The sequence below is a fragment of the Cupressus sempervirens genome, chromosome 11 (assembly GCF_028749045.1).
Source record: "Cupressus sempervirens isolate cs-2001-9-10 chromosome 11, ASM2874904v1, whole genome shotgun sequence".
NCBI classification, from domain to species: Eukaryota; Viridiplantae; Streptophyta; class Pinopsida; order Cupressales; family Cupressaceae; genus Cupressus; species Cupressus sempervirens.
The window spans coordinates 85321301-85349003 of record NC_143128.1 but is presented as its reverse complement, the minus strand read 5'-3'; the positions used below and the strand labels follow the sequence as shown (position 1 = coordinate 85349003).

General features: G+C 39.1%; 1 protein-coding gene across 4 annotated transcripts in view; it reads right to left on the bottom strand.

The window, feature by feature from the left end:
* Positions 1-27703, bottom strand: part of LOC149528339 (uncharacterized) — a 241127-nt gene that overhangs the window by 72763 nt on the left and 140661 nt on the right. For all 4 annotated transcript variants that reach the window (XM_089811308.1, XM_089811304.1, XM_089811306.1 and 1 more), the window contains one exon: positions 3379-3552. In XM_089811308.1, the coding sequence (XP_089667434.1) occupies positions 3379-3552 (174 nt within the window). The remainder of the gene's footprint in view (positions 1-3378; positions 3553-27703) is intronic.

Genomic DNA, 27703 nt, shown 5'->3' with positions numbered 1-27703 from the left:
ACGGCAATTTGTGAATATCGTACGGTACTTAACAGACCCTACGGTACAGCAAGGCAAAGATTGAACACCATACGGTGTAGGAGAGAAGAGGAGTGCATGAAAATTTGACATCCATATTGCACAATAGCAGACCGTACGGGCATAATAAACCACCATACAATGCAAGGAAAGGAGCTTATAACGTGGATATCGTATGGACAGCAGAACATCATGTGGGCTTCGACCGTACGGTAGTCAAAGTCTTCTGGCATTCATATCGTACAACAATTGAAGGCAAGGATACAACACTGTATGGATTCCCAATGTTATCTACGCACACCGTATGGAAACCAACTTACCGTACGCTAGAGGGAACAGGAAAAACACTGTACAAGGATATTGCGGAACCGTACAAATATCACAAAAAGTCGTACAAACTTGAGGACACAATGCACTTAGTAACGCCAAGGGTTAGACCGTACGGCCACACTATAGAGGAAGGATAGGATAAGTAGCAAAAAGAAAATCATACAAAGGAGAAAGATGTAGCTATACAACAGAAAGAAATAGAGGAAGGAGCAAAAAAAAAAGACAACAAATCAAAAATGTTCAAAATGAATAACGCATGATGCCCAAGGGAAGGGAAAGACATAAACAAATAGTAAAACATAAGCAATTGCCAGAAAGAGCGTGGAATCGGAAGAAAATCACAAAAATGGTGTGTTCCATGGAGTTTTGTGTGGCTTTGAGAGTGTGCTACCCCTCGACCCCGCTGGGGGCAATGCCCCCTAGACCCCTAGTCGCTTCAATTATCAGTCGTGGGAAGTATGACCAGTTGATGAGACCTGGAGTTGCTACAGGCATGGAGTGTCTGTATACCAAAGGTGAAGAGAACAATAGAGCAAGCCTTTGGAGAGGGGTGATATGCTTTGAGGCACTTGGGAGTAGGAGTTGGACGTGAGGCTGTCTTGGTGGATGCATAGGGAGCTCAGGAGGAGTTGATCATCCAATTGAAGTCACTACAGTGACACTTGGCTCAGTGTACCTAGGAGTTGGAAGCAGAGAAAGCAACACGGGTGGATATTTTGTAATTGTCGTCTAGAGACGACTTTTCTTTTTGGGGGGGGATGATGTTGTTAGTAAAGTTATAAAATAGCCGATAGGTAGATTAGCGTGTTGTCGGTAATTACTATGTAGCCGACAAGTAGAATTAATTATATCCGAATGGGCACGACAGTTGAGTCACCCCTTCGGAATGGTATATGTGCACCATCCGAAATGGACTTTGGATTAGGGTTGCAATCATCATTGGAAGCACTATGTAATCTCTTCGGCATATATGCGAATAATAAAAGGAGTACTATTATGTTACATGTTCTTGTCTATTGTCTGCATGCATTAATAAACTATTTACCCCATACAATAAACAGCAGACACACTCAAACCCCAAGTACAATATTTGGAATATGGAGTCTTTCACATGCATGATAAGTAGATAAATACTAAGCCACAAAAACTTGTCCTCACCTTGCTTTCTAATTCTTTATCTTGCAGATGCTTGGTGGCGAAATTGGTCTAGAAATGTCCCAAAACTGCAAAAGCTTGCTCTTTGCATCTTATGTCAGCCATGTAGCTCATCTAGTTGAGAGTGTAATTAGAGCTTATTTGAATCCATTCACACAAAAAAGAGGAACAAGTTGGTACAGAAACGACTAAATGGCTTTGTCTTTGTGCATTATAACCTTAAGTTGTGCATAAGAAAGGTAGAGTCATCACCAGCTAAGCCACTTGATCTGCATGACATAGATCCTTTTGGTGATTGGAAAGCACAAGAGTAGCCTTCATTGCTCACCGAGGATGACATGTATGAGTTGGAGAGGCAGGCTATAGAGGACAAGGGTTTTGCAGCAGGATTGGATGATATTTATAAGGAGGGCACAGAGAGTGAGTACATGAGGAGTCCTTGTCAGGGCCAGGGCTGCCGCCACCACCACCGACAACTGCTACGGCTAGAACCGCTAGGCCCCCTGCCTCTCCCATAGTTTTTACAAGAACTACTGGGAGGGGTAAGAGGAAGATGTAAACTAGTTTCATATTGAACTTGACATTTATATTTGTTTATCTTTTTACAAAGACATTTTGGTATTTGTAGTTTGCTACAGCGTTCAGAGTCTCTGACTACATCGGCATTCCACATGACGATGTGATTTTATTACTTATTGCATTTATATGTATCTAGATCAGCCTGTTTTCTTAGTTTACTCATTTACGGACTCATTACAAGCATCTACTTATTGAAATTTTAAACAAAATGCATTTTTAATTAAATTTAAGTCATTTTTAAAATTCCCAAGAAGTTGCTGATTTCTCTCCAATATATTGCTGAGAAAACGTTTTTTTTGCCTCGCCGATAAGTGGCAGAGAACGAGATTTTGAACTATGATCTAAATAACAACTTTAATGTCTCGAATATATTGACAGGGAAATTCTTGAGACTTAATAAGAGTTGCTATTTCTTTTCGTCTATATTATCTGCTGACATTCTTTGGTCCAATTGGAAATTTTGTAATGATGATGTTTTTAATGGTAGAACAAGGCACCATACTAAGTGTCTGCAGAGACTCATTTTTCACAACACTGTTGTGGGGTACAGTAGTCATAAAGATGTGAACCTAAATTCCTAGACTTATTACATGGAGGAGCAGTGAGAATGTTTAGGTGGGAAATATCCCACAAGTACACTTGGACTAGATCCATATCAGAAAGGACTCCATTTGATAATGCTTTGAACAACTTTGGAGCAGACTTGAACAAGCAAAGAGACCAAGAGGCAGGACAGAGACATGTTGGTTGCTGCAGTTTCACTAGCAGTGATCCCTCCAGCAGCCGTGCCACAGCCCAATGCCAACAATGATGATGAGCACCCACATAGAGACTATGTGCAGGATAACAAAATTCTGAAATGGATGTATGGACCTTCAGGATATACAGCATGACTGAACAGAGATTTTGATGAAGTTTGATGTGTATTTCAGCTTTTTTTTGTAAATGTAAACAGATGTAAGATGTACTCAGAATTTTGTCTCTCACATGATCGGACATATCACATGATGTAAAAATTGTTTACTTTCTACTTAAATTCTTGTGCTTACATAGGCACAAGCTTCCACCAAGAGTTGGAAGAAATCAGCTGTGTTATACTTAAATGTTATAACAAAACAGAGAACATGGACATGAAAATAAATATATATATATATATAGGCACACAATTATAAAAACATAAAAGTCAAAGAAGAATTTAATATCCATCTTCCAATTTTACTGATGAAAATTTAATTCAAGCATCATAAACAAACAGTGGAAGGCTCTATAGTCATTAATAACTAATATAAGACAAACCTGGAAAAGAATAAGGACCCTTTGGCCTTCTGATCTTAGCTCTGATAGTATGTCGTCCAAGAGCTGTAGCTTGCTGCTCGCCTTTATATCCATATCAAAATAGTCAACTTCATCAAGCCCTTGTCTGAGTGATGTTTGCAAAGTTCCGTCCACAAGATAAGGATGAATGCAACACTGGAAGATAGAGCTTTGCATGTCAGAAAATAATTCAATCAATCTTTTATAAATTATTATAACACAATCAATCTTTTATTAATTATTATAACACTGTATGCAAGAATGAACGTCAATCAGTGTCAATGTCCAAAGCAGCTGGAACATCACAATTCAAAAGAATGGGTGTTCAACATAGCGTCTCAAGTTTAAACCATGAAATATTATGATATCAGATAGAAACAAAATTTAAACACATGAAAATTCAAATTAATGAGGAAAAAAAGGAGTAGGCAAGATAACATTTTTCATGTGGTGAATATTATTGGAAGAATGGCAAAGTGAAAATGAATATAGAATTTTTCAGCAGAGCTTTAGAAAAGCAGTTCAATATCAGTGTGGCATGTTTTCATTGACTTTTGCACCCACATATGTACATTTTAGCTAATTGAAGATTGTAAGATATATTTGCCAAGAAATCTCATAATTGTGCAGTCTACCCATGACTATGTCTTGCAATGTGAACCCTCAATTAAAAATCTCTTTCTCCCTCTCTAGAATCTCAGTTAGGTTTTCCTGTCTAGGAATACTCAATAGCACCTACATTATTTCATACCCTTTCATATAAACAGTGTTGATGATTTTGGAGCCAGCCTTGATGATAAGATGAAGAAATCAGACAAGGACGAGTAAAGATGAAATCAGTATCATTGCAAGAATGCATTAGAAAACTTAGTATGGGATGGTACCTTACATCACATAAAAGGTCTTACTGACATGGTTTGGACAAAAACCACTAACATGTCATTGGTGCTACAAGGACAACTTAAATAGGACAATCACATGGAGTACAAGCCATATTGAGCTTAGTTTTCCACCACACTTGTATCTTCTTCTTCTTTTTATTAGCATCTTGGCCCACCTAATGCTAAATATTAATCTTGATTGCTCTGTTTGCATATTTGTTCAACGCCTTACATCTCTCCTTCAATACTCATATAACAGATGTGTGTGAGTATTGGCACCCACTGTTTAACAAATAGTTTTGAATCATAATTCAAGGAAATGTTACAAGACTCTCTTAGACTCCCTAAAACTCAACGAATCTGAAGGCAGGTAGCTCAATATAACACTCGACACTCATGATCTATGTAACCTATATTTTTTTTATTTTTTTTAAATGTGTTGTCTGCTAACTCTAACTATTGTTACTTTATCTGATTTTTAATTTTAACTTAACTATAAATTGTAAGCCTTTATTTATTTTTTATTTTTTTATGTAAAATTATTTATATTTATAGACTGTTCCAATATTGACCCTAATTAGAAAAGACCCTCACTGGAAATATGTCGTACTTAGCGTGAAGACAAGGGAGACAACTTGTGTTAATTGCAAATAAAAATTGCTTATAGCAAGCATGGCTAGTTGAAATAACACCTTTTGAGTTCCATGCCCAAATGCTTAAGTCTGCCCAAAACCATATTGTAAAGTTGTACACAAAGTACAAAGCCACTTAGAAACATTTAAGCAACGAACACAACTAAATATAGGGCTAAGAAAAGACATGACAGCCATTCTTGCAGACTCTTGTTTTTCAATTCCTCCATTTCTTACACCTTTGACTGCCAGTAAACTATTTGTGTCAAGCCTAGAGTACATATACATTAGATTCATTTACTAAACTGACCTCTACTCTAAGCTCCCAACATCATTTGAGAGCATGGATTGAAATAAAGAATGACATGATGCAGCAAAGAGTGAAACCAAAGAGTTCGAGTTTTACCATACCATTCCATTACACATTGCCAAGTAATTATATTGTTTTTATTTTGAAATATATTGTTTGATTTCTTTCTTATAAAACTTCAAATTTAGGTATTTAAACTTGTTTAATTTAAACTTTAGGCTCTATCTTTTATAATAGCAATGTTTAATTTTAAATTTTAGGCTATAAATTTTCACGTTTGTGAGCATCACCTATATCCAATGAGTGTTAAGTGCTCCATTCATTCTCTCATGTGAACACTACTCATGGAACATGGGTCGCTGAGCTACACACCTGAATCCTGATAGCAGTGTCACAACTTGACCTGCTGTGAAAAATATCTCCTACTTATAAATACTTGTTTTATAAAAAAATTTAGGTCCCCTTATGAGGAAAGCGCGGTAGATATCATTACTTGTGCAATATAGAATAAGAAGTGTAGCACAATCATAACCAATCCCTGAACAGATAGAATTAATACATCGTTGTTAAATTTCCATGTTTCTCTCTTGGATGATTATACATCCTTAAACCCATTGATTTAAGGACTAAGATTTTCAATTTGTACATTACTGATTAACATTAGCATCCAAATTTTATTGTCTCTTTCTTAGATGGCCCAAGTTTCTCAAAAGATATTCAGGCTTCAAGACACAAAAAAAGTTGAATTCCTCTATGACATTTGGAAGATGTATTGGCCATGATGAGTGGGAAATGCTTTATACAAATAGTTACAGATAATCCAACAAAGTGAGTTACTCCAAATAGATTTCACATGCACAAGCACCCATCCCTATTCTAGACACCTTATGTTACCTTGAACTCAGATTAAAGAATCTTTCAAATCTAAGTGGAACATGGTAAAAATATTTGCAAATACATGTATAACCATTCTTGAGCCCTCAACATAATGAGGAAATATAATAATAAGGAGGAATTGGCTTTTCTTGTAATAAAATGCTTTGCAACAAACTTTACCATGTTGCAATATGCTTTAGTCAAAGGCTTCTTTGAAACACATGATTGTTAGTGAGGAGTAGTTTGCATCCTCGTATGCTAAGGAGATTGTAAAGGTTAGTTCTTGCTTCCTATGAAGAAGATTGTAAAAGTTACTTTGTATTCTAAATTTGATATTTCCATATAGTTAGAGCATATTTCTTTTTCTATCAACGTTTTTGTTCACATTTACATTGTTGATTAATAATAAATACAATACATAACACTTCTAGTTGTTCTCCTTTGACTAGCTAATGGGGAGAAGCTTGCAAGGGGTTGTATATTTGGGAGCATGGATAAGTTCAAAGCGGCAAGGGGTTGTATATTTGGGAGCATGGATAGGTTCAAAGAGGCCATTAAATCCATTTATGATAAAGTTGAGAATAAGTATCATTTCATTTAAGACATAACTGATCGCCAATGACACCTTCCACTTCACATGCCCTAACATGCAACTGCCTATTCTTTAAATCTTCCACTCCAATTTCATCTAAGCTTCAAGCCAAATGAAGAGATTCTAAGTGGACTCTTTATCACAACAGACGATATTTCATTCTTACCTCAAAACAAATATAATATTTAAGATTGAAATGAAGACTAGGATAGGAAGGCCTCATTGTATGAGACATTGCAACCTACCATGTAATGACGGGATAAATTTAAATGTAAACAATTTAAAAAATTCCTTTTCTCACATTAATGTTGAGACTCGAAGTTGAAGAGCTAGATTGATTCCACTGCACCGGTCCCCCTCTAGTGCCGGTTAGTCCGATAGCTGACCATATCCTACTGCGGAGCCATATACATTTCACTTCTCGGTTATTTCAAATGCATGGCAAGAAAGGTTTGTGCCAAATTATCAAATCTTCAAATAATTAGAATTCATGTCTTGAGCCAACCATATAATGCTTCAAGATGTGAACACAATCATCATATACTTGTGTGTGTTCACTATGAAAAACATGAAAACATTTCAACACAAAGGATACATGAGCTTGTTTATGTATATATTACAATCTTCACCTTTGTCACAAACAAATCTGTATAACAAAATTATCACCTATTGCTTTAGAAGAAGTTAACCCATAGTCTGTCATCAATAAAAATTGTGTAGCCGACAACAGGCCCTTCGGGAAGGTTCTTGTTATGTAGCCAACGGCCCTTTAGGAAGGTTCTTGGTAAAGTATATATACACCCTCCGGGACCATTGTAATTATCATCATAAGCATAATGTAATGTCTTTGGCATATGTGAATAATAAAAGGAGTACTGTTGTTCTTGCCTATTGTCTGTATGCATTAGCCTATTTACCTATATGGTAAACATTTGGCGTCGTTGCCCCATGAACCTGGAACAAACGAGAAATGAAGACTAATGCCAAATCAGCTTAACAAGGATCGAAATAAGATAAAGGGAAAAGATGGAATACGCACTGCGCAAGAAAATTTAATTTTGGCACAACAAGTTGAGTGCAGACTGAGGTTTCAGCGGATTGTCGATGGTCACCGAAGCACCGAGGAATTGTTCGAGGAAACTCAATAACGGGTGGAATTGGTGTAAGAGAATCCAGACAAAAGGGAATTAACTCGCAAGGCTTGGAGTGTTGAGGGAGCACGAGCATGGAGTGAACTCTTCGTCTGCAATACACTTTCGGAACAGACAAGTTTACTTAACGAAGACCCTTCTTCACCAAACAACGCAGCTGTTGGGAATACGAAAACTACCCGAAGCAACGTCGGTGTCAGAGTGTAGAGCATTGGTGTTGGAATACAAAGCGTCGGTGTCAGAGTGCAGAGCGTTGGTGCCGGAATACAAAGTGTTGGTGTCGGGATACAAAGCGTTGGTACCGGAGAGAATAGCATTGGTGTCAAAATACAAAGCGTCGGGGTCAGAGTGCAGAACAATGCCAGTGTCACAGTGTCGAACAGCGCCCATACACAAAATCATGTAATAATGGCAAGACCAAAAGAGAAGTTGCCAAAGTTTGATGGTGATGGAATGGCCAATCCAATCAGACACTATAAGACATGCGAAACAATTTGGATGGAAAATGGCGCAACTGATACAAACGAATGGGTGCGACAATTTCTAGCAACCCTAAGGGGTGTAGCAATTAATTGGTTAGCCAATATGGATCCCCAAAAATTAACCAATTGGGCGAACGTTAAAAAGGAATTTACCATCGAATTTCAACTGCTGCATGACAACAATGAGATCGTAGCAGAGATATACAACGTGAAGCAAGGAAAAAATGAAACAAGTCAAGTATATGCCAGAAAATTAAAAGACTTAATAAACAAGACGGAGAGTAAGTCGGCAGATGGGCTGCAAAAGAGATGGTTGGTTGAAGGACTACGTCCGAAGTTACAGAAGAAAATGAAGATTGTGCTACCATCATCATACACTGAAACATACAATCAGGCAATGAACTTAGAAAGTGAGCAAAAAACAAAAAAGAAGAGTAGGTCATCCGATCCAGATGATGATGCATCTTCGAAAGAAGAGAGCAGCGATGACGAAAAGGGCAGCAACAAGATTCGAGCTCTCCAAAAGGATATGATCTGAATGATGAAAGAATTTAAGAACATGCAGAAAGAGACGAAGGGAAACGACCTATGGTGCATAGAATGTAAGACAAAAGGTCACATGAAGGGATCTTGTCCAGAGAACCAGTTCTGCGAGATCTGCCAAATCATGGGACATTCCACAAAAGAATGCCCCTTTAATATAAAAACAAGAGGACCTCAACAAGTGCTTCTAACCCAGGAGGCTTCCGCATCAAGAGGAAGCGGAAACACTAGTAATGAGAGTGCCACGTTGAGAGGATACAAAAATAATAGATGAGGGCAAAACAACAACAACAATGCCAACAATAATAATGGGAGTTGCAGCCGAATTCAGTATGATGCGAACGGCCGCCCGATGGTTAAATGCAGAGCATGCAATTTGTGGGGCCACTTTGCCCGCGACTATACAACAACAAACGCACCGAAGTTATTATGCCGATGGTGCGGTCCTGAAGATCATGAAGATGCCAAGTGCCCAAAATCAGGAGTGAATCTAATCACCATTGGGACGAACGAAGAGGAGGTTCTGGCAATCACACGGAAGCAAGCAAAATTGTACCCTGACCTGACAGAGGAAAAGAAGAGATTAGAGGAAGCACGGGTGGAAATTGAGAAGGCGACACAGGCGAACAAAGCATACTTGAAGGACATTATTGGTACCTCAACGAGAAACTGGGCGGAACAGAACATCGCACGGCAGATATTACAAACCGAAGTGCCAGTCAAGATAAATGATTTGCTGCTCACAATGCCTCAACTCCGATCGGCAGTCACAAACATCACTCCCACTGCTAAATTATCAAGAGAACAAGGAAGCGAGAAGGAAAGTGGAGCACGTGCAGAGGACCCGATGCTGCTAGCCCTCACATCCGAACGACGTCCGGCGGTAGTCGAGATGGGAATTTTGGGAACTATTCTGACAGACACAATTGTGGACAGAGGGTTCAATGTGAATGTGTTACCGGAGGATACCTAGAAGAAGTTAGGACAGCCGACGTTGCGGCCACCTACATTCCAGCGGTTAATAGCAGACCAACACAACATTAAACCTCTCAATGTTCTAATGGCACAACCAATGACGATTGGAACACAACCATTCCTACTCGACTTCATCGTCATCCCGCTAAAACAAAGAGGATACAATACCATTCTAGGCCGTGGATGGCTCGTGCAAGAAAAGGTCAAGCATGACTGGAAGAAAAATACATTATCACTGGAAAGCAAAAGGCGGAAATTCATTATTGATCTGCACAGGCAAATGGTGGGCGAGGAAGCTCTCTCATCTGATTCTGAAGATGAGGATGAAGGCAAGCAACGAATGGAACCAGAGCCGAAAGGAGTCCTATGTTTGGAAGGTGGATCGACAGACTATGATTTGGATTCGATGAACAGATTATTTCACTAGTAGATGGAGGATTACGAGCTATTCCGAAGTTGCAACATGCTCATGATAGAGGAAGGGCACAGCGGTGATGGATTTCTAAAAGAGTTCACGAAAATAAAAGAAGGGGACGCATCGCTAGATGAAACACCCACACATGTATTCAGTAAAGGGAAGTCGATCAAATATAACGAAGCCACACTGCAAACCATGAATTTGGGAGATGAGGCCGAACCTAAAAGCATATCAATGGGGGATAACTGGAATTCAGTATTCAAGGCAGCAGCATTTAAAATATTTCTAGAATACAAAGATGTATTCGCTTGGACATACAAGAATTTGAAAGGAGTACCTCCAAAGTTGTGTGTGCACCGCATTTCGTTGGTCAAAGGTGCAGTCCCTGTACAGAGGTGACCTTATAGGATGAACAAGAACTACGCAGCACAGGTTATAGAAGAAATCAATAGGATGCTGGAGGCCGGTATTATTTTCAAGGTGCAGACAAGTGAATGGGTGTCGCCCACAGTAATCTCAATGAAGAAGTATACCACCCAGATCAGGATCTCTGTTGACTTCAGATGTCTCAATGCAATTACGGTCAAGGACCCATTCCCAATACCATTCACAGACAGCATATTGGAGGAGGTAGCGGGACACGAGATTTACTCCTTTATGGACAGGTTTTCAGGATATAATCAAATTTACATAGCAGAAGAGGACAAGTTGAAAACGACATGTGGTAGAAGATGGGGTGTACGCATACAACCGAATGCCATTTGACCTATGCAATGCACCGGTGACATTCCAACGGATCATACTACACATATTTGACAGGATGTCTGTTGGTAACTTCAAGGCGTTCTTGGACAATTGGTCTGTATTCAGCATCGAAGACAAACATCTAATGGCGTCGAGCGAATGCATGGAGAGATGTTGAAAGGCACGACTAGCTTTAAATCCAAAAGAATTCCGATTCATGGTTCTACAGGGAAAATTGTTGGGACATAGTTTGCAAGGAAGGATTGAAAATGGATCCAGACAAAGTTCGGGTGATACTCAAAATGCAACCATCCACGAATGTAACGGAGGTGAAGTCTTTCCTTAGACACAAAGACTATTACAAAAGGTTCATCAAAAACTTTGCCAAAGTATCATACCCACTGGACAAATTAACATGCAAAGGAGAACCGTTTAAATGGGAGAAAGAACAAGATGAATCATTTGAAGGGTTAAAGGTACGATTGGCCACAGCACCTATCTTGGCGTATCCGGATTGGAACAAAGAATTTCATGTTCACGTCGATGCATCCAACTATGCAATAGGCGCAACCTTGGCACAGACAGGTAACCACGAACTCGATCACCCGATGTACTTCACTAGTTGGCTACTATCTAAGGCAGAGAAAAATTACAGTACAACAGAATGGGAAGCATTGGGCATGGTTTAAGCAGTACAGAAGTTCTAACACTACTTGCTAGCAACACCGTTTGTGTTCTATGTCGACCATCAGGCTTTGTTGTACCTGGTAAATAAACCTATCATCCAAGAAAGAATCAGCCAGTGGTTACTTTTGCTACAAGAGTTTACTTTCAAGATCATTGTATGGCCTGGGAAGAAACATGTCAGCGCAGATCATCTGTCACATCTCAAAACAGGGGAACCGGCGGACGGAGTGAATGATGATTTCCCTGATGCACAGTTATTTCAAATTGCAGTACTACCAAAATGGTACACAAGTGTTGGAGAGTACCCTTCAACAGGACAGTTTCCGAGTGACATGCCACCAAATGAGAGAAGGAAGTTGGTGTTGAGAAGCCGAACGTTTCAATTAATCAATGGGTTGTTATACAAAATGGGACCTGACCAGATCCTACGGCGATGCGTCTTAGAGGAGGAAATTTCAAGGGTACTAAAGGAAGCACTTGAAGGACTGGCAGGAGGACACATGGGACCAGACACAACTGCATGGAAGATACTCCTGGCAGGACTGTGGTGGCCAACAGTATACAATGACACGCGTGAATGGGTCGTTGGGTGTGACACTTGCCAAAGGGTCGGGAAACCGCTAAAGAGAGACTTCATGCCACTTAACCCCTCACACGCACAAGAACTCTTTGAAAGATGGGGATTGGACTTCATCGAACCTCTGAAGGTGAGCAAAACTAGGTGTCGATACATTGTCGTAGTGACGAAGTATCTGACCAAGTGGGTGGAGGCACACGCACTACCGGACAATTTGGCATTAAGCACAGCGAGATTTATTTATGAGCAAATAATTACCAGGTACAAGATTCCACTGTAGTTGACAAGTGATAGGGGAGGACACTTCATTAACCATGTTATCCGCCTGCTCACTACTGAATTTAAGATCTATCATTCGTTATCGAGCTCGTACTACCCGAGAGAAAATGGGCAGGCTGAGGCTACGAACAAGACCCTGGTATCAATCATTTACAAGTCATGTGCGGTTGAAGGTGAAGACAGGGAGGAAAAATTGCCCTCGGCCCTTTGGGCATACCGCATGGCATACAAGGTGACAACGGGACACACCCCATTCTAGCTGATGTTCGGATAGGACGCAATGGTACCAGCAAAATTCATGATACCGAGCCTGAGGATCGCGCTAGAAAATAAGTTAAGTGACATGGAAAGCCTAAGAGAGAGGTTGCATAATTTGAACAAGCTCGAGGAGAAGCGGCTATTAGCACAATGGGCCATGGAGGTGACACAGAACAGGCGCAAAGCATGGCATGATAAACACCTGAAACTAAACAAGTTCCAACCAGGATAGTGGGTGTTGAAGTACAACAGATGGAACGAAATCAAACCAGGCAAGTTTAAGGTCAAATGGGTCGGGCCATAGTAGATACAGGAAGTAGGCGACAACGGAGCAATAAAGTTGTGGACATTAGACGGACAAGAAATACCAAAAGCAATCAACGATTCAAAGCTCAAGATGTACCATGCCAAAATATTCCCCTCGTCGTCAGAGAAGGATGAAACTCGAAGGAAGAATTAGATGTATGTCTTAAAAAAAAATTGAAATTAAAATTTAAAAGAAAACAAAAAATTGAAAAAATAAATAAAATAAAATAAATATTTTAAAATTTTAAAAAAAAATTGACCAAAAAAAAAAGCAAAGTGTCCTACGATAACTATACCGTACGATGGTCATTACATATGCCTTCATCGTACGGCTTTGTGTAACACCATACAGCATGAAGGGTGATTCGAAAAGAATAAAGGGAGGCACAAACATCAGCCGTACGACCCCCGTCTTGTACGGCCCTTTGCAACAAACAAAGACATTGTAAAGTTTTGGCACCGTACGGATATATAGACCTCCTAGAGACACTGTACGGCCCCATGAAATCCTCCAAACAAACACCATACGGATTTATGAGGACCTCCTGGAGGCACCACACGATAATATGAAATCCATAAGGTACGGCATCCAAAGCATTTCACCGTATGCAGCCAGATAAAGGGAAAGGAGCATTATCATTTATCTTCATAACGTGAAGCACCATACATCAACTCCAGTCGTTGGGCCTCCACCGTACAAGTAATAAGAGCACATGCGATAGAGGAGAGGGAGATGCGGACGCTTTTGTGCAGGATCATAAATAAGATGCCAATGCCAAGCATGTATCCTGAGAAACAAGGGTTGGAGAGATAGTCTAAGTGTAACGGGGTGTGTTGAGCAAAGATTTCAACAAAAATAAGCAAACATAGAGGCGGGAAAGCAAAGGAGCATTTATCAGTGTCAAGTCAAGGCAAGTGAAGGGTTTGTAGAATTTATCAGCTCCAGGGGTTGACAAAGTTGTTGGAATTTCGCTTGAAATTGCTCGAGATTTGTGAATATAGAGGATTTTGGGTGGGTAGCAAACTTGCAATCGTGGGAAGGAAATATTAATCTACAGCCACTGAGAAATTAATTCATTCTACAAGTGGGTTTGGGCTCATACGCACAGAAGACCGTACATTAGACCGTACCAAGCAAGGGCAGGCATCTGTATAGTGCTCTCTTCAGCAGAAATGCAAGGGCAACTGTGCAACCGTACGTGCAGGGAACGGAGGAAAGATAATAAAAATAAGTGGTTAGGGGTTCGTACAGTCGAAGGTCAGGAGGGGAATTTTCGCAGTCGAAAGCTGTACAGGAGTCACTAACCTAACAGTATTATATCCAGCAAATCGACAAAGGTATGCAGTCAGCCGAGAAGAGGGTTTGGAGGAAGAAACTTGATCGCGATTCAACCATGAGTCAAAATACACGACCAAGACCTTCAGGAGCGCGGCCAGCCGGAAAAGACAAGGAGAAACGAAGGGCTAAGGTGCAGAACCAGCTAGATGTATAGCTCACAGCACAAAACATAGCATTTGAAGGACTAAATAGGTTGGAATGCAAGAAATGATGGAATGAGAATCCGGATGACCACCTCGTCAAAGCAAGTGTACGGAAGGCGCAAGTTGAGTGGGCAATTCAGATGCCAATTTTTTGTATCCGAGATTTCAAAGGTGTCTTGCGTATCATGATTCAGGCATATGACAAGCACTCTTGTAAAAGTACAGTGTCGTACTTGGGATACAACGTGTTGATATCATTTCGGCCAATTGACTTTACCAGAGTATTCGGCTTACCAGAAATGACACAAGGAGACAAGAAAATCGACAGTAAGTCACAAAAGATGGACAAGGAGAGGAAATTGAAGCTGGTGGAATTAGTGTGCAAGGATCAGGTACAGCAACTGAAAGATGCCCTTACTGTGTAATGTCCCTTTTTTCTGGGACATTATAATTCTATGTGGCCAGCTCACTTCGCCTAGGTTTCAGAGGCAAAAAGGTTCTTTACAAGGTTCAATTCGAGATTTGGCCTAGACATTTCCAATTCCAGACCCATCAGAGCAATTTGGGCAAGTTGCCCAGATGTTTACTATTTTTAGTAAGTAATCAAAGCTCAATATTTTCAGTACCTCAATGTTGGGTTGAAACCGTCTCGCCGAGAGCTTCCAACGAGCTATTGCACATGTTTATCAGAGCTCATTTGGTCAATGATTTTAATGCCTAATGACTATATGGTTTACTGACTGAGTGACTATTAAAGTTAATTTAACGTGTCACTTTATTTAAAAAGGGTACTATGTTCACTTAAGTGACTAAAGGACAAAAAAGGTGCTTTATCCCACATTACTTAAATGAGCGTGCATCACATTGGGAAAAGTAATAAAGGTACAACAAGTTCTACATGAGAGGAGATATGAAGATTATAATATTCAAACAAATATTAATCTGGGAGCTGGAAACAATTGTTGGTTATGTATTTGAAGATGCAAACCCTTGAAGAAACTTCTATATTGCCAATCTGTCTGTTATTTCTATTTGTAAGATTAGATATTCTGAATTGTTGCATGTTATTGTATTGCTGATGTATAATACAGTAATGTTATTAGGCAACCATTGGTGATTAATTACTGGTTTATATTGTACTTCTGAATATTGGATGAATAATCCATCTTTTTTGAGTTCTCTCGTATGCAAATCTGTTGGTTACAAATCGATTGAAATTCTAAAATTTGTATCAAGTACTGGTTTACTATTCGGATTTGAATTTGTAAGTTTATATCACGGGTTTTAGAAAATATTCGAAAAGGGATATTACATACCGACACCTCGAGAAAAAGAGGGCTGCGAAAATCTGACATCAGAGAAGGCCATTGGAGGTGTCTCATGGACATGATAAAGAGGACTTACAAGGTCCAGTAGGGCGTCATACATCTCCTTTCCACTGGTCACTATGATGAACGAACTCATGAATGGGAGGGTTTATGACTAGGCTTCTCTATTGGCCACACGCATGGATGAGTTCATGACACTGCAACATAAAACATTTTACATGCCGCACTATGCCATCGGACTCTTCCTAGAGGCAACTACAAAGACGATACCCCAAGAAAAGTTGGAAATACAGCTAAGTCCAGCAGTATCTAGCGAGCCTCCGATAATGCAGTGGAGGCATTTAGACTCGCCTGGAGGGCAGAAAGGCGTTGGCTACAAGAGGGTACAGCAGGAGATGGAGGAATCAAGTAACACGGATAGTGGCCACCAGGATACATCTTGTGAGGAGGATGACTCAAAGGATATGGAGTAGGTGGAGCAGGATGAGGAGGAAGATGATGAGGAAGTTGGGGTGACTTCAGCTACCCCACTTCGATTTCCGCAACAGTTGACGACTGCACCAATAACAACTACGCGATCATTTTCAGCTCCACACATGCACACTATTGCAGATGTTCACATCCCAAGGTTCGGACAGTTTAGACATCCAGTGGTGATGACCCCAGTCACTCTAAATCCCAAATCACAGACAGCAGCAAGAGTAGCAGGATCAATTTCACATTCAACGGCTGCCCAACCTTCAGTAAGTCGGAGGATAGCATCACGAGCAGACACACCTACGGGCACGCAACCTACGAGAACACAACCTCAACCAGCGGTTCAGGGATCGACCCCCATACCTCCGGAGCAGGGATCACTTCAGTCAGTAGCAGTAAGTTTGCCACAGACATCTCCTATAGCAAAGTTGATAGCCACGGAAGGAGTCAATCAGGGAGGCGCATAGGAGCAAGTCCGACTAGAGGTGATTGGGACAGATGCACTAGTCATGACAACCGACACCCTGTTGGATGTGGCGGCGGATCAGGAAGCTGATTTGAGCATGCCAAAAGCAAAACCCCAGATGCTAGCAGTGGAACAGATTAGCTCAACGAGTCGGACAAGTGAGTACCTTAGGCGACGACTACTTGCCCCTGTTGCCAGAGGTCCCTCCATTTAGTCTCCTATGCGAGAGGATCTTCAATTAGAAGCAATTTGGTCGAACAGCGAGGTGGTCGAGGTCCCCACATTACCAGAAGCAGGAGATCAGAGTGCAGCGGCACCAAAAAAAAAGTAGAAAGAAGGGTACAAACGCAGCATCCTATACCTGTAGCGAAAGAAAAGGATAAGGATATCCATTCATGCCTCGGTGACATTGTCGAGAGAAGCAAGTTCCTGGCAGAGTTGGTGCTCACAAAGAGACGGCGAGCAAAGGCTGGGCAAGAAGGCTCGAGAAGAGATGGCTAACCGACTTGTCACTCAGCAGATTGCATGGAAAACAGAGCGGACGGCACTATTAGCACAACTCGAGGAATTTGGATGAGGGAAGCAGGAGGCCGATCAGCAACTTGCAGCAGCGTTACAAGAGAAGGAGCAAAAAAAGCTCATGATCATAAAAAAGCTGAATGCCATGAGGTCACATTGATGTTGAAGGAGGTAGTAGAGGAGAACTCCCAGATCAGAGCTGATTTAAAGGTCCGGCCAGAACAAGTATATCAACTACGACGCAGCCGGTCTACACAGTCAGAGACCCTGCCTTCTACTTCATGATGTTTATGTTGTTTTTATGAATAAATGTAATTTGTTGTTTTGAGTTTTGTTGTATTGTCATCCGGAGACGACTTTTCTTTTTGGGGGGGATGATGTCCTCGGTAAAAATTGTGTAGCTGACAAGATGTATGTCGTCGATAATTGTTTTGTAGCCGACGGGCCCTTCGGGAAGGTTCTTGATATGTAGTCGACAGCCCTTCAGGAAGGTTCTTAAGAAAGTATATATACACCCTCCGGAACCATTGTAATTATCATCATAAGCATAATGTAATGTCTTTGGCATATGCGAATAATAAAAGGAGTACTGCTGTTCTTGTCTATTGTCTGTATGCATTAGCCTATTTACCCATACGATAAACATAGTCAAGATTAGATCACCCAAATTGAGAATTGATCAAGTAAATCCCAAGACAAATGTAGTCGCCATCGCAAAGGAGGAAAGAGAGCAATCAAATCCCTTGGATATTGATTTCATTGATGCACCAATAGATGTCATAGTTGTATCATCGTCATCAAACACCTATTTTAGACACCAACATAAGACTTGTCATACACCAATAAATGTTGGGAAAAGTACTACAAGCCCTTCTAAGCAATACACTTGCGTATATAGTTTTGATATTTGTTTTGTTGCCATGGATTTACATGGCAATATTTTTATCACATATATCTAAAGTACCATACATGTAGAAGTTGAAATGCCCATTATGAAGTGGTGTTTCAGTATAACATACCATATTGTTCTTGAAATACTTGAACATAGCAAAATTGCAACCAAACCAGAACCTTTGAGCATTCAACATAGTAACATACCCAATAGTATAGGAACATTCAAAAATAAAAAATTGAAATAGAAATTCAAATTATCAGAAAATAAGATTTTCATTTATTATCAAATATGATTAGTATTGCAATGAATAGCATTATATGACTCATGATTGACGCCTAGGAATCCCTTCTTTGTCATGGGATGTCCCGAAGTCCTTAAGAACCGAAGCGGTACAGTGACGGTGTGGCTACAACAGGTACTCCTGAGTTTTGTGTCAAGGTGCATGTCCTTGCGTTTCATTGGAATTATAAAAGTTTAAAATCCTTAAAAACCTATATATTATATGGATTTTTTATTTAGTTGAGAAAACTCCAATTCAAAGTCCAGGGTAAAAATCAGTTTGCCAAGTCCTGTAATAATAGTTTGTATGTGCTCTCTGTACTTGCAGTACATAGCGATCTTGTGAGTCAAAAACAACATAAATGTGAAGTTGTGAGAACTCGTTATGTCAATTAAATTTGAACCCATTTACTGAACTTGTCACTGAATCTGCTACTCTCTTGTTGTTAAATTTTAGATTGTGAGCCAATAGAATCGAAGTAGAACAAGAAAAGGCAGAATAATAAATCCTCATTCAAGTCAGGGGAGTGTTCAACAGCCAAACTAAGACGCAAAATTGCCTATTAAGGATTTTCAGTCAACTCCACTTTGCAGGATTTCACAAGCCATTACTCTTTCATCATGGATAAGAATAATTCAGTTTCAAGAAGCACTTCTAGGATTCAACCATCACATAACTATAATATGGAAGAAGAAATTTGGTAGCAGAAAATGAAAACTTTAAGTTTCTAGATTTAGTTAAATTGGATCTTTATCCAAAACTGAAATTCAAGATAGGGCCTAAAATGTGGAAGACAATCAAAATTAAATTTGACAAGTAATCTATGTTACTGGATCCTTCCTCTTTCAACCTGAGTCCTGGTGCGGTTTGAACCAGATATGGGGTTTCAGTTTCATCCTCTATGCGTTCAGCCAGAGTCCTGCCCACAACCCATTGGTTTGACCCGGACATACCAGGAAAACCAGAGGTAACTTTACCTCCAAATTTGTCCAGCAAGCAAATTTGGATGAACATTTTTGTTTTACTTTTACTGTAAGCTACCTGATGGAACTTTAACTTTTTCAAAAGATTAGAGTCTCCATTTGAGTAATAGGGTTGGAGACTTATCAGCCACATCAAACAAGAGCATGGAATCATACATTGTAGATACAAGGGTAGACTGTGAGTGATGTCAAAATTTGAGACGTAAGATGTTCATACAAGTAGATGAAGAATCAATGATATTTTTATTTTTAAGAACAAATGTATATGCATATATACTACAGAGATGAATAAAAGATGTTTCCATATTACACACAAAGGCATAATATTTCATCCGATAAGGAATGTCTTTTCAGAAAACTACAGCACACAACATTGTCATCAGTATATGCAAGGATGTAAGGGAACATCTACTTACATATTTAAGCATCAAAGTATAAGTTCAGTCATCAATTTAGAGAATGATCACATGCCATGGAAGGTTCTCTGAGATGAGTCAGCAATGATACTGATGAAGGGAGTACCATGTAATTGAAATGAAGTCCAAAATAAAAGTCACATGGAAGACAGAGTGCTGCTGGCTGCTTCCCCTGGTTATATGACATTTATTAGTCATCAAATGGATAAAGTTGAGACACTTTTTAAGGTTATTCCTTTTCCTTTGGAGTCTATGACAGGCACGAACTGAGCTCTCCTTCCAGAAGGAACTCCACGATAGAGGCATCTGGTGGAGGAGTCCTTCAGAGTCCATAAATCCAATTGAAATTTCAAACAAATATATGGCCGTGGAGGTTATATGGCATCACACAGGTAATTGTTGAAGGAGCAATAGAGAAATTCATATGCCTTGATTCACAAAGAGGAAAGAGACCACTTTGATAACTAAGAATGTTCAGCAGCAACACAAATTTCATCGCCTGTTACACAATGTCAAACAAATCGTGTGAATATTAAAAATATGATGGGTGCAAGCAACCTGCAGTTTGGAGAGAGCAAAGAAAAGCACATGCAGGGGAGCCATTGTGAGGGCAAAAGCAACATAATATCGAAACTCAGAATCATAAGCATCGCACAGATATCTGAACGAGGCATTGCACCAAAAAAAAGGTTGTAAATTATCTAACACAGCAGAAGTCTGGAGATATGCATGGAAAAGGAGGGAGCTAGTGCACCGTGGACCAATTGAGGAAGCCGGTTATCAAATGAAGACTGAAGTGGAGGTCACCCAAATCATCTTAATAAAATTTGTGGTCAGGCACGCAAGAGGAGAATTAAAATAATAAGCGCAACCTTGTCATAATGTTCACCCGTTATCCATTAATCGCTTGATATCTGCCAATACTTGAAATAAGGAGCAATATTTGGAAATAATGGATAGCTAGCTGAACACAGAATTTATATGTCAATTGCCAAGCATTTGCATAAATTTTATCCAATGTTATTATGCATTCGTTGCAGGACGTGCTTGCTCGTGGAAAGCTTGTGTGGATTTGGAGAATAGAAGACCCAAGCAGTATTTATATTTTATACCGATCCTAATTATTTCCGAGGGCAAAAGGAAATAAAATTGTCAAAATACTGATTATCTTATGTAAAAATTACATTAAAGTTTCATATTCGGTTAATTGTTATGAAGGGGTATGATTTTTGGAAAGGAAACCGATACCCCTTGTTGTCTTATAAATATACGATGTAAAACACAAATATAAACAATTCATATTCATATTATATTTTGACTTCTCTTATGCCCTTTGATATATTATATTCCTTCATTGGTAAATGAATGAATTTTTGAACTAAGCTCGTGGATTCTAGATTACTAAGCACATTTATATACGATTCCGGAATTGAAGTGCATTGGATGGATCATCTGTAAGGAGTGTCTCTAGTGCAATTTTTATTTCCGGTATAATTTGTAAGCATATCTACTTTATTTATTTGCATTGGAGTTTTAAATTATTATTAAGTTGTGTCCTTTATGAATATTTTTATTTATTTTCTATAAACATTTAAAATTTCGGATAAGTGGACTGGGTCATTATTGCATTTTAAATTTGATAAACATAGATCCTGTGAAATATTTAATTGTTTCCGTATTTATGTCTAGTTTGTCTCCATATCACAGGAGTTAAAGTGCATCCTAGACTAATTTAAAAACTCATTCATATAATTGATCCATCGTGTCTAAATTGTTAAAATTGTTTATAGTTTACGTACATTGAATCTTATAAAGTTGTATGTTTCAACTTATAATATTGACTTTGTTTGCCCATTTAATTAAGCACTGGTCTTTATATTACTCTTGATTCATAATCCATATGCTGGCAATAATTTCATTTCTTTCCTTTGAAGAATTAATAAATTTATTTGTTGCATTAATCTATAATTATTCTTATTTTGAAAACATTCATATATAAATTTATTATTCTTAATTCATAAATTGCAAGTTTGAAGTGTTCGATAATTCTTGCGATTTTGGAAGCTTTCATTACATTCGCATTCTAATCGATCTGCTTTAAGCATCTTGGGTTTAAGGTTGTTGTCCAAGATTAGTACACCTGCTTTGATTTTGCGGAGCCAGAAGCGCAGTGGATTTGGATCCCAACGATCAATCCCGTCGAGTTGGCCATAACCGGTTGGTATCCCAGCATCGAATTGGCAAGACTCGTAGGATTCCAATCTGCGATTTTGGGAACCAACACTACCCATCTACAGCAGTAGTAAAAATTTTGTCAAAAACCATGGCATTGCAGAATAATAAACAAGTTGTTTTGCTCGAACAAAATGGAAGGTCTAATATAAATCATAACCACTTGCATATTCACTTATCAAACTCTAATGTTATCTGATTTCTAACTATGAATGAATCGTGATTATGTCTGAGAGTATCAAATGACTGCCTTTGGCACTTGTGTGCAGTTGCAGTCAATTGTAGATAGTAGTGAGCAGGATTTAGAGTTAGAACCATGTTAAAAATTTAGGGCCACTTGATTACTTTAAGGACTTAAGCCTTATTCAACGTCTTGACACACTTCCGGGTCCTATAATCTCAAAACGATCAGTCCTGATCTTTTTACGAACCTTGTGAAACAGCAACAAACAAAGACATTGTACACATAAGCCATCATGAGAATCATAGAAAACTTCAAATAATAGTGGTATCAAAACAGAGATAATAGTGTTCTATAAAAGTATCCTCTGTATCACAGAGTTCCAAGAAGAGCCATGGATATGATAGTCATCAAGATGTTATCATAAAATGTCATTCATAATCTACAGCGACAACAGTGCATAGAGCTCATAATCACAACTAACTCACAGGTCAAGTAAACTCAAGCCAAGTGACCTATAGGTAGATGGTCATCTAGTATTTATGATGATGATGATGTTTTGATGGCCCATATGATATTTGATCGATAATCAATAGTGGCCATTTAAGATTTTACTTTAAAGTTTAATATATGTCATCATGATTGAAATTGACTAATATTTGACTATTAATATGGTGGTGTCTTTTGAACATAATTACCGCTGTAAATTTGCATATATTTCTAAACTTTATATGATTTTGTATGGACGAACCCAAACCCAACCCCCAAAAATTTGCCCGAACCCACAAACCGAACACTCGAACCTGAAACCGAATCGAAGCCCGAGCCAAAACCAGTAACCCAACAGGAATGGAACTGGTCCTAAGCCAAATTATTTACCCATTTTTACTCAAGAAGTTCAGAACAGACAGCTATAAGCTATTTCCTAATAGATCAACCCAACTCAACAACACAAGTGCAAACTATTTTGCTTCCTTGGACAACACTAGATGTCTAACATGTAAAATGTTTTTCAAGATTGTGATTTTTGTGTTTTGGGGATTTTCCTGATTTCTTTTCATTTTTTTCTTGATAATGGCAATGAAATAAAGCGTATAAAAAGAATAGAAACTGTAACAGGAAGTGCAGGAACTAAATGCAATAATAGACCATAAATTTCTGGTTTTTATTTACATATCTGGGTTTTCTCTGAGACAGGCAATGGCATAAATTACTGATTTTTATCACCACCTAATCATTGATCTGCAACAGCAAATACAATTGTCTGATCTGCACCTCGTGATTCTCTTTAAATACTACATCCAACTGAATGAATGAATCTATTGGCCCAAGGATGGTATGGCAGGCCTGGTTGTTGTCAGTTATGTCTATGAAATGCACCAACAACCTGATCTGAAGTCTTCTGTTACAAATCACAGATCCACTGATAACGCAAAAAAATGATGTCGATCTGCTCACTGATATATTCAACCTCTAAGAAATGTTGGGTTTTCATCTAACCTTCAAATCTCCAGGGCCAATTAGTTCCTAGAAGACTTGCTTGCCACTGAAACTATCGCTAAGAGCTCAATTTCAAATTGCTGCTGTGAAAATGAATGCTTGAATAAATGAATGATGCCTCCAAATGTTTATTTATGACCTCCAAAGCCTAATCGTACACTTCAGAGCTTCCTCCTTATTTTAAGGTTGAGACCCGCAAAGCGTTGCGAGCAATAACATCCCTATCCACAGATGATATGCCCCGGAGGCCACACGTCTGAGGTCTGTGTAATTGGCGGTGGTCCCTGCCCTCAAATGCTCTGGTGGAAGGGAGACATGCCCCATAATGCCACACTTAACACCCCCGGTAGCTGCCCTCACCACCAGGTTGGCCTTCTAGTGTAGTGGTTGGGCTTTAGTGTTTATAACTTTATTTTAAAATATTCCTCCCCTAAGTAGATCGACCTCTTTGAGGATATTATTCATCATTAGCAAAAAGACCACCTTATAAAAACAACTTAAACTTCCTAACAATGTGTGCCATGGGGCCATTTATTAATATTTTATTATTTTCTAGAGTCATCCCTTTTTTATTTATTCAAAAGAAAAGTAATAGCTTTAATATTTTAAATTTATTATTGCATGGTCACCTAATAAACAAAATAAAAATTGAGTGTTGCCACTAGTCTAGGGATAATGTTTGAATATAGCGAGGCCACTGGAAGCCAGCCCATAATCCCTTATTAAGTATGCTCGTCTTTGTACTGAAATGGAGTTAAACAATCCCTAACAAGATTCTATGGAGATTCGTTTGGGTTCCTCCTTCTCCTATACACAACAGATTGACTGAGACTTTACCTGTCAATGTCAGATCTACCATTATTATGGTCATCTACAGAGAATGTGTCTGCCTGTCAGCTACCATAAGCAAGATAAAGGGAAAGCTCTTTCAGTACCACTAAAAACCCTTCTTTCAAATTCCAACCTATGTGACTCGGGGGTTCTTCCCTCCATGAGCACATTGTTGATTGATAGGTTAGAGGCAGACTCACATTTACCATGAAGCTACTTTTGTTAAGTACATGTTGAAAGAATGGCATAGACAATGTATCGACCATGTCTTCAAGCTAAGGTTGCTGCTCAATTCCTTCTCAATAAAGTTACCTTTAAGATCAAAACAAAGACCATCGGCTAATTGATGAGCATTTTTAGTTGAAGGCGGAAGATATTAAGGACTTGGAGGAATTGGAGCTTCGGGATGAACTTTTGAAAAACAAATCTCGTACTGAGTGGCTTCAGGCGGGAAATAGGAGCACCTCTTTTTTTCATGACACTGTAATCGACAGGAGACAGAGTAACAAAGTAATTCTATCACCTCACTCAATACTTCTGAAGGCAGTTTTCTCCCTTCTTTCAACTTAATTTTTACAGAGACGGTTCACTCTTTTTCAAATCTCTTTTGCAATTTTAGATTGTATCCCTTCTTTAATAACTATGAAAAAAAAGACTCCTTCACTAAGCTTATTACTTTGGAGAAGCTGCAGCGAATTATTCTTCTCACAAAGAAAGGTATGGCTCATGAATCTGATAGTTTTCCTATTGAGTTCTACAGGAATTCTGCGGCATTATGAAGATGGACCTCTTGGAGATGGTCATAGAGTCTGAAAGAAATAAGCAAATGTTAAAATCTCTAAATGTCAAATTCCTAGCTCTTATTGCAAAATGTGAGGAGGTTAATTCTTTAGACCTCTTCAGACCAATTGCCCTTTGCAATGTTGTCTATAAAATCATCACCAAGCTAATTGCAGAGTGACTCAAGCCTTGTCTTGTATGTTCAATTTCTGAAGAGCATGGGGGTTTTATTGCTGGAAGACAGATTTTATGTGGGATTGTAGTTGCTACAGAAACTATTCACTCCATGCACCTCTCTAAGGAAATCCAAAAAAGCCATGTTAATGTAATGTCCCCATTTTAGCAGTTGACCAAGTGTGTGTGCGTTAGCCTTGTTCTACATGGTTCCGAGGGCTAACGAAGGGTTTAATGGGATCCTGGAGTGTTTTGGCCTAGTCATTTCCAGTTTGGGCCAAAACGAAGTTGATTTACTCAATTTCAAGCATACTTACTATTTTTAGTAAGTCCGCAGGACACAGTGCAGGTCAATTTTGGTGATTGGATTTGATACTCCTCGGTGAAAGCTTTCCGATGAGCTATCACTCGCATTATTCGGAGTCCGATTGCTAATACATTTTAATGCCTGAAGTTTTATTAAAGTAACATCTAATTTAATTATAAAATATTATAGTGTTACTTTAATATTTATTTTAAGGGGATGTGTACCCAAGGGAGACATAAGGGGTATTTTAATATATGTTTTATATAATACACATCTTTTATCCCACATTGCCCATATGAGTTGAGCGGACCCTTGGATATAGAATAAAAGGAAGCATTTGTGGCTTCATTAGCCAGGTTGAATATGAGAAGGAATTAGTGTATGAGTTGCAGCTCCGTTCTTGGCATTTGAGGACGTCTATCCTCTCTTGTAACATTCTAGACGTCATTCCCTTGGGGTTTGGCCTTTGAAATTCTTTGTTATTGGCTTCATTATCAGACAATTTAGTTGCATTTCCAGCTACAGGCAGATTTGGTATTTTGCTCATATCTTCTTCACTACTTTTCCGACACTTATGCCACTTTGAGGGAATAATATTACGAAGGTAGTGGACTGATTGAAGGACAAAGCACTGCAGCAGCAAGTTTGAAAGCATGGGCTGGAGTATTGTGTCAATAATGCTGAAATAATTAGTGAGTTGATAAATCTGCCATGTATTTGGTTTTATGAATTCTGAAAATAACATTTTATTAGCAGCAGTTCATTTTCACTTTGCATATTATTGTAGTTTCTTTCTTGTTTATGTTGTATGATACCAATTCCATGCACAAAACACAACAAACAAATAAACGTTTGATTTCCGGAGTTATAAGGGGTTTAAAACATTAAACGGAGAAATAAGAGGTTGAATGCAGACTGTTTGACATAATTCCTTTCAGCAATTCGATTTAGTTTTTTGGGATATTCAGGGGTGCCCATTACAGTGGTATCAGCGCTATAAGTCCTACCATCCTGTGGAGGTCTTATAGGGAATTTGGAACAGCCGGATAGAAGGAAAAGGGTTTGACGAAATGTCAAAACACTAAAATCAGAAATAAATAAATAAACACAGGCTAAGCATTTATGTTTGAGCATGCGAAAAGGGCCTTATAATTTTCGAGATACCAAAGCAAGACAAAATAGGATTTCAGACTTGCAAAGCAAACAGTCTAGTACATCCGTGCAAAGGGACATTGAATCCAACTATACAGACACAGAGGAGATATTCTTTGATCAGGACAACAATATGGGTGATTGAGATGACAGGAATACAGGATTAGGCGAAGGCGGAAATGTCGGTCCAGATCAGGGGGAGGTAATGTTCAGATAATTACTGGATATATTAGAGTAGGGGCAGCGTATGCAACAGGAGCAGAATAGGCGAATGGACATGATGTTGCAGCTCATGGCTAGACAAATGGGTGTCAATATTAATCCGGGTGATGCCAACAACAGAAACAATAACAATGAGGGAAACAATAACAATGGGGGAAACAATAACCATGGAGGCCAAGGCAACAACAATGGTCCTGAGAATAACATTAATGGTAATAATGGACACGGCAACAATGGGAATGAGGCTGATAACTTTAGACACGTTGCATGCCCAGTCCGGACTGCAAGCTCGAGACCTCTTCTACCCACCTTCCCACCCAGAGATCCGGTTCAACCAATAAACGAACCGCAGATTACCGAGTTACAGGATC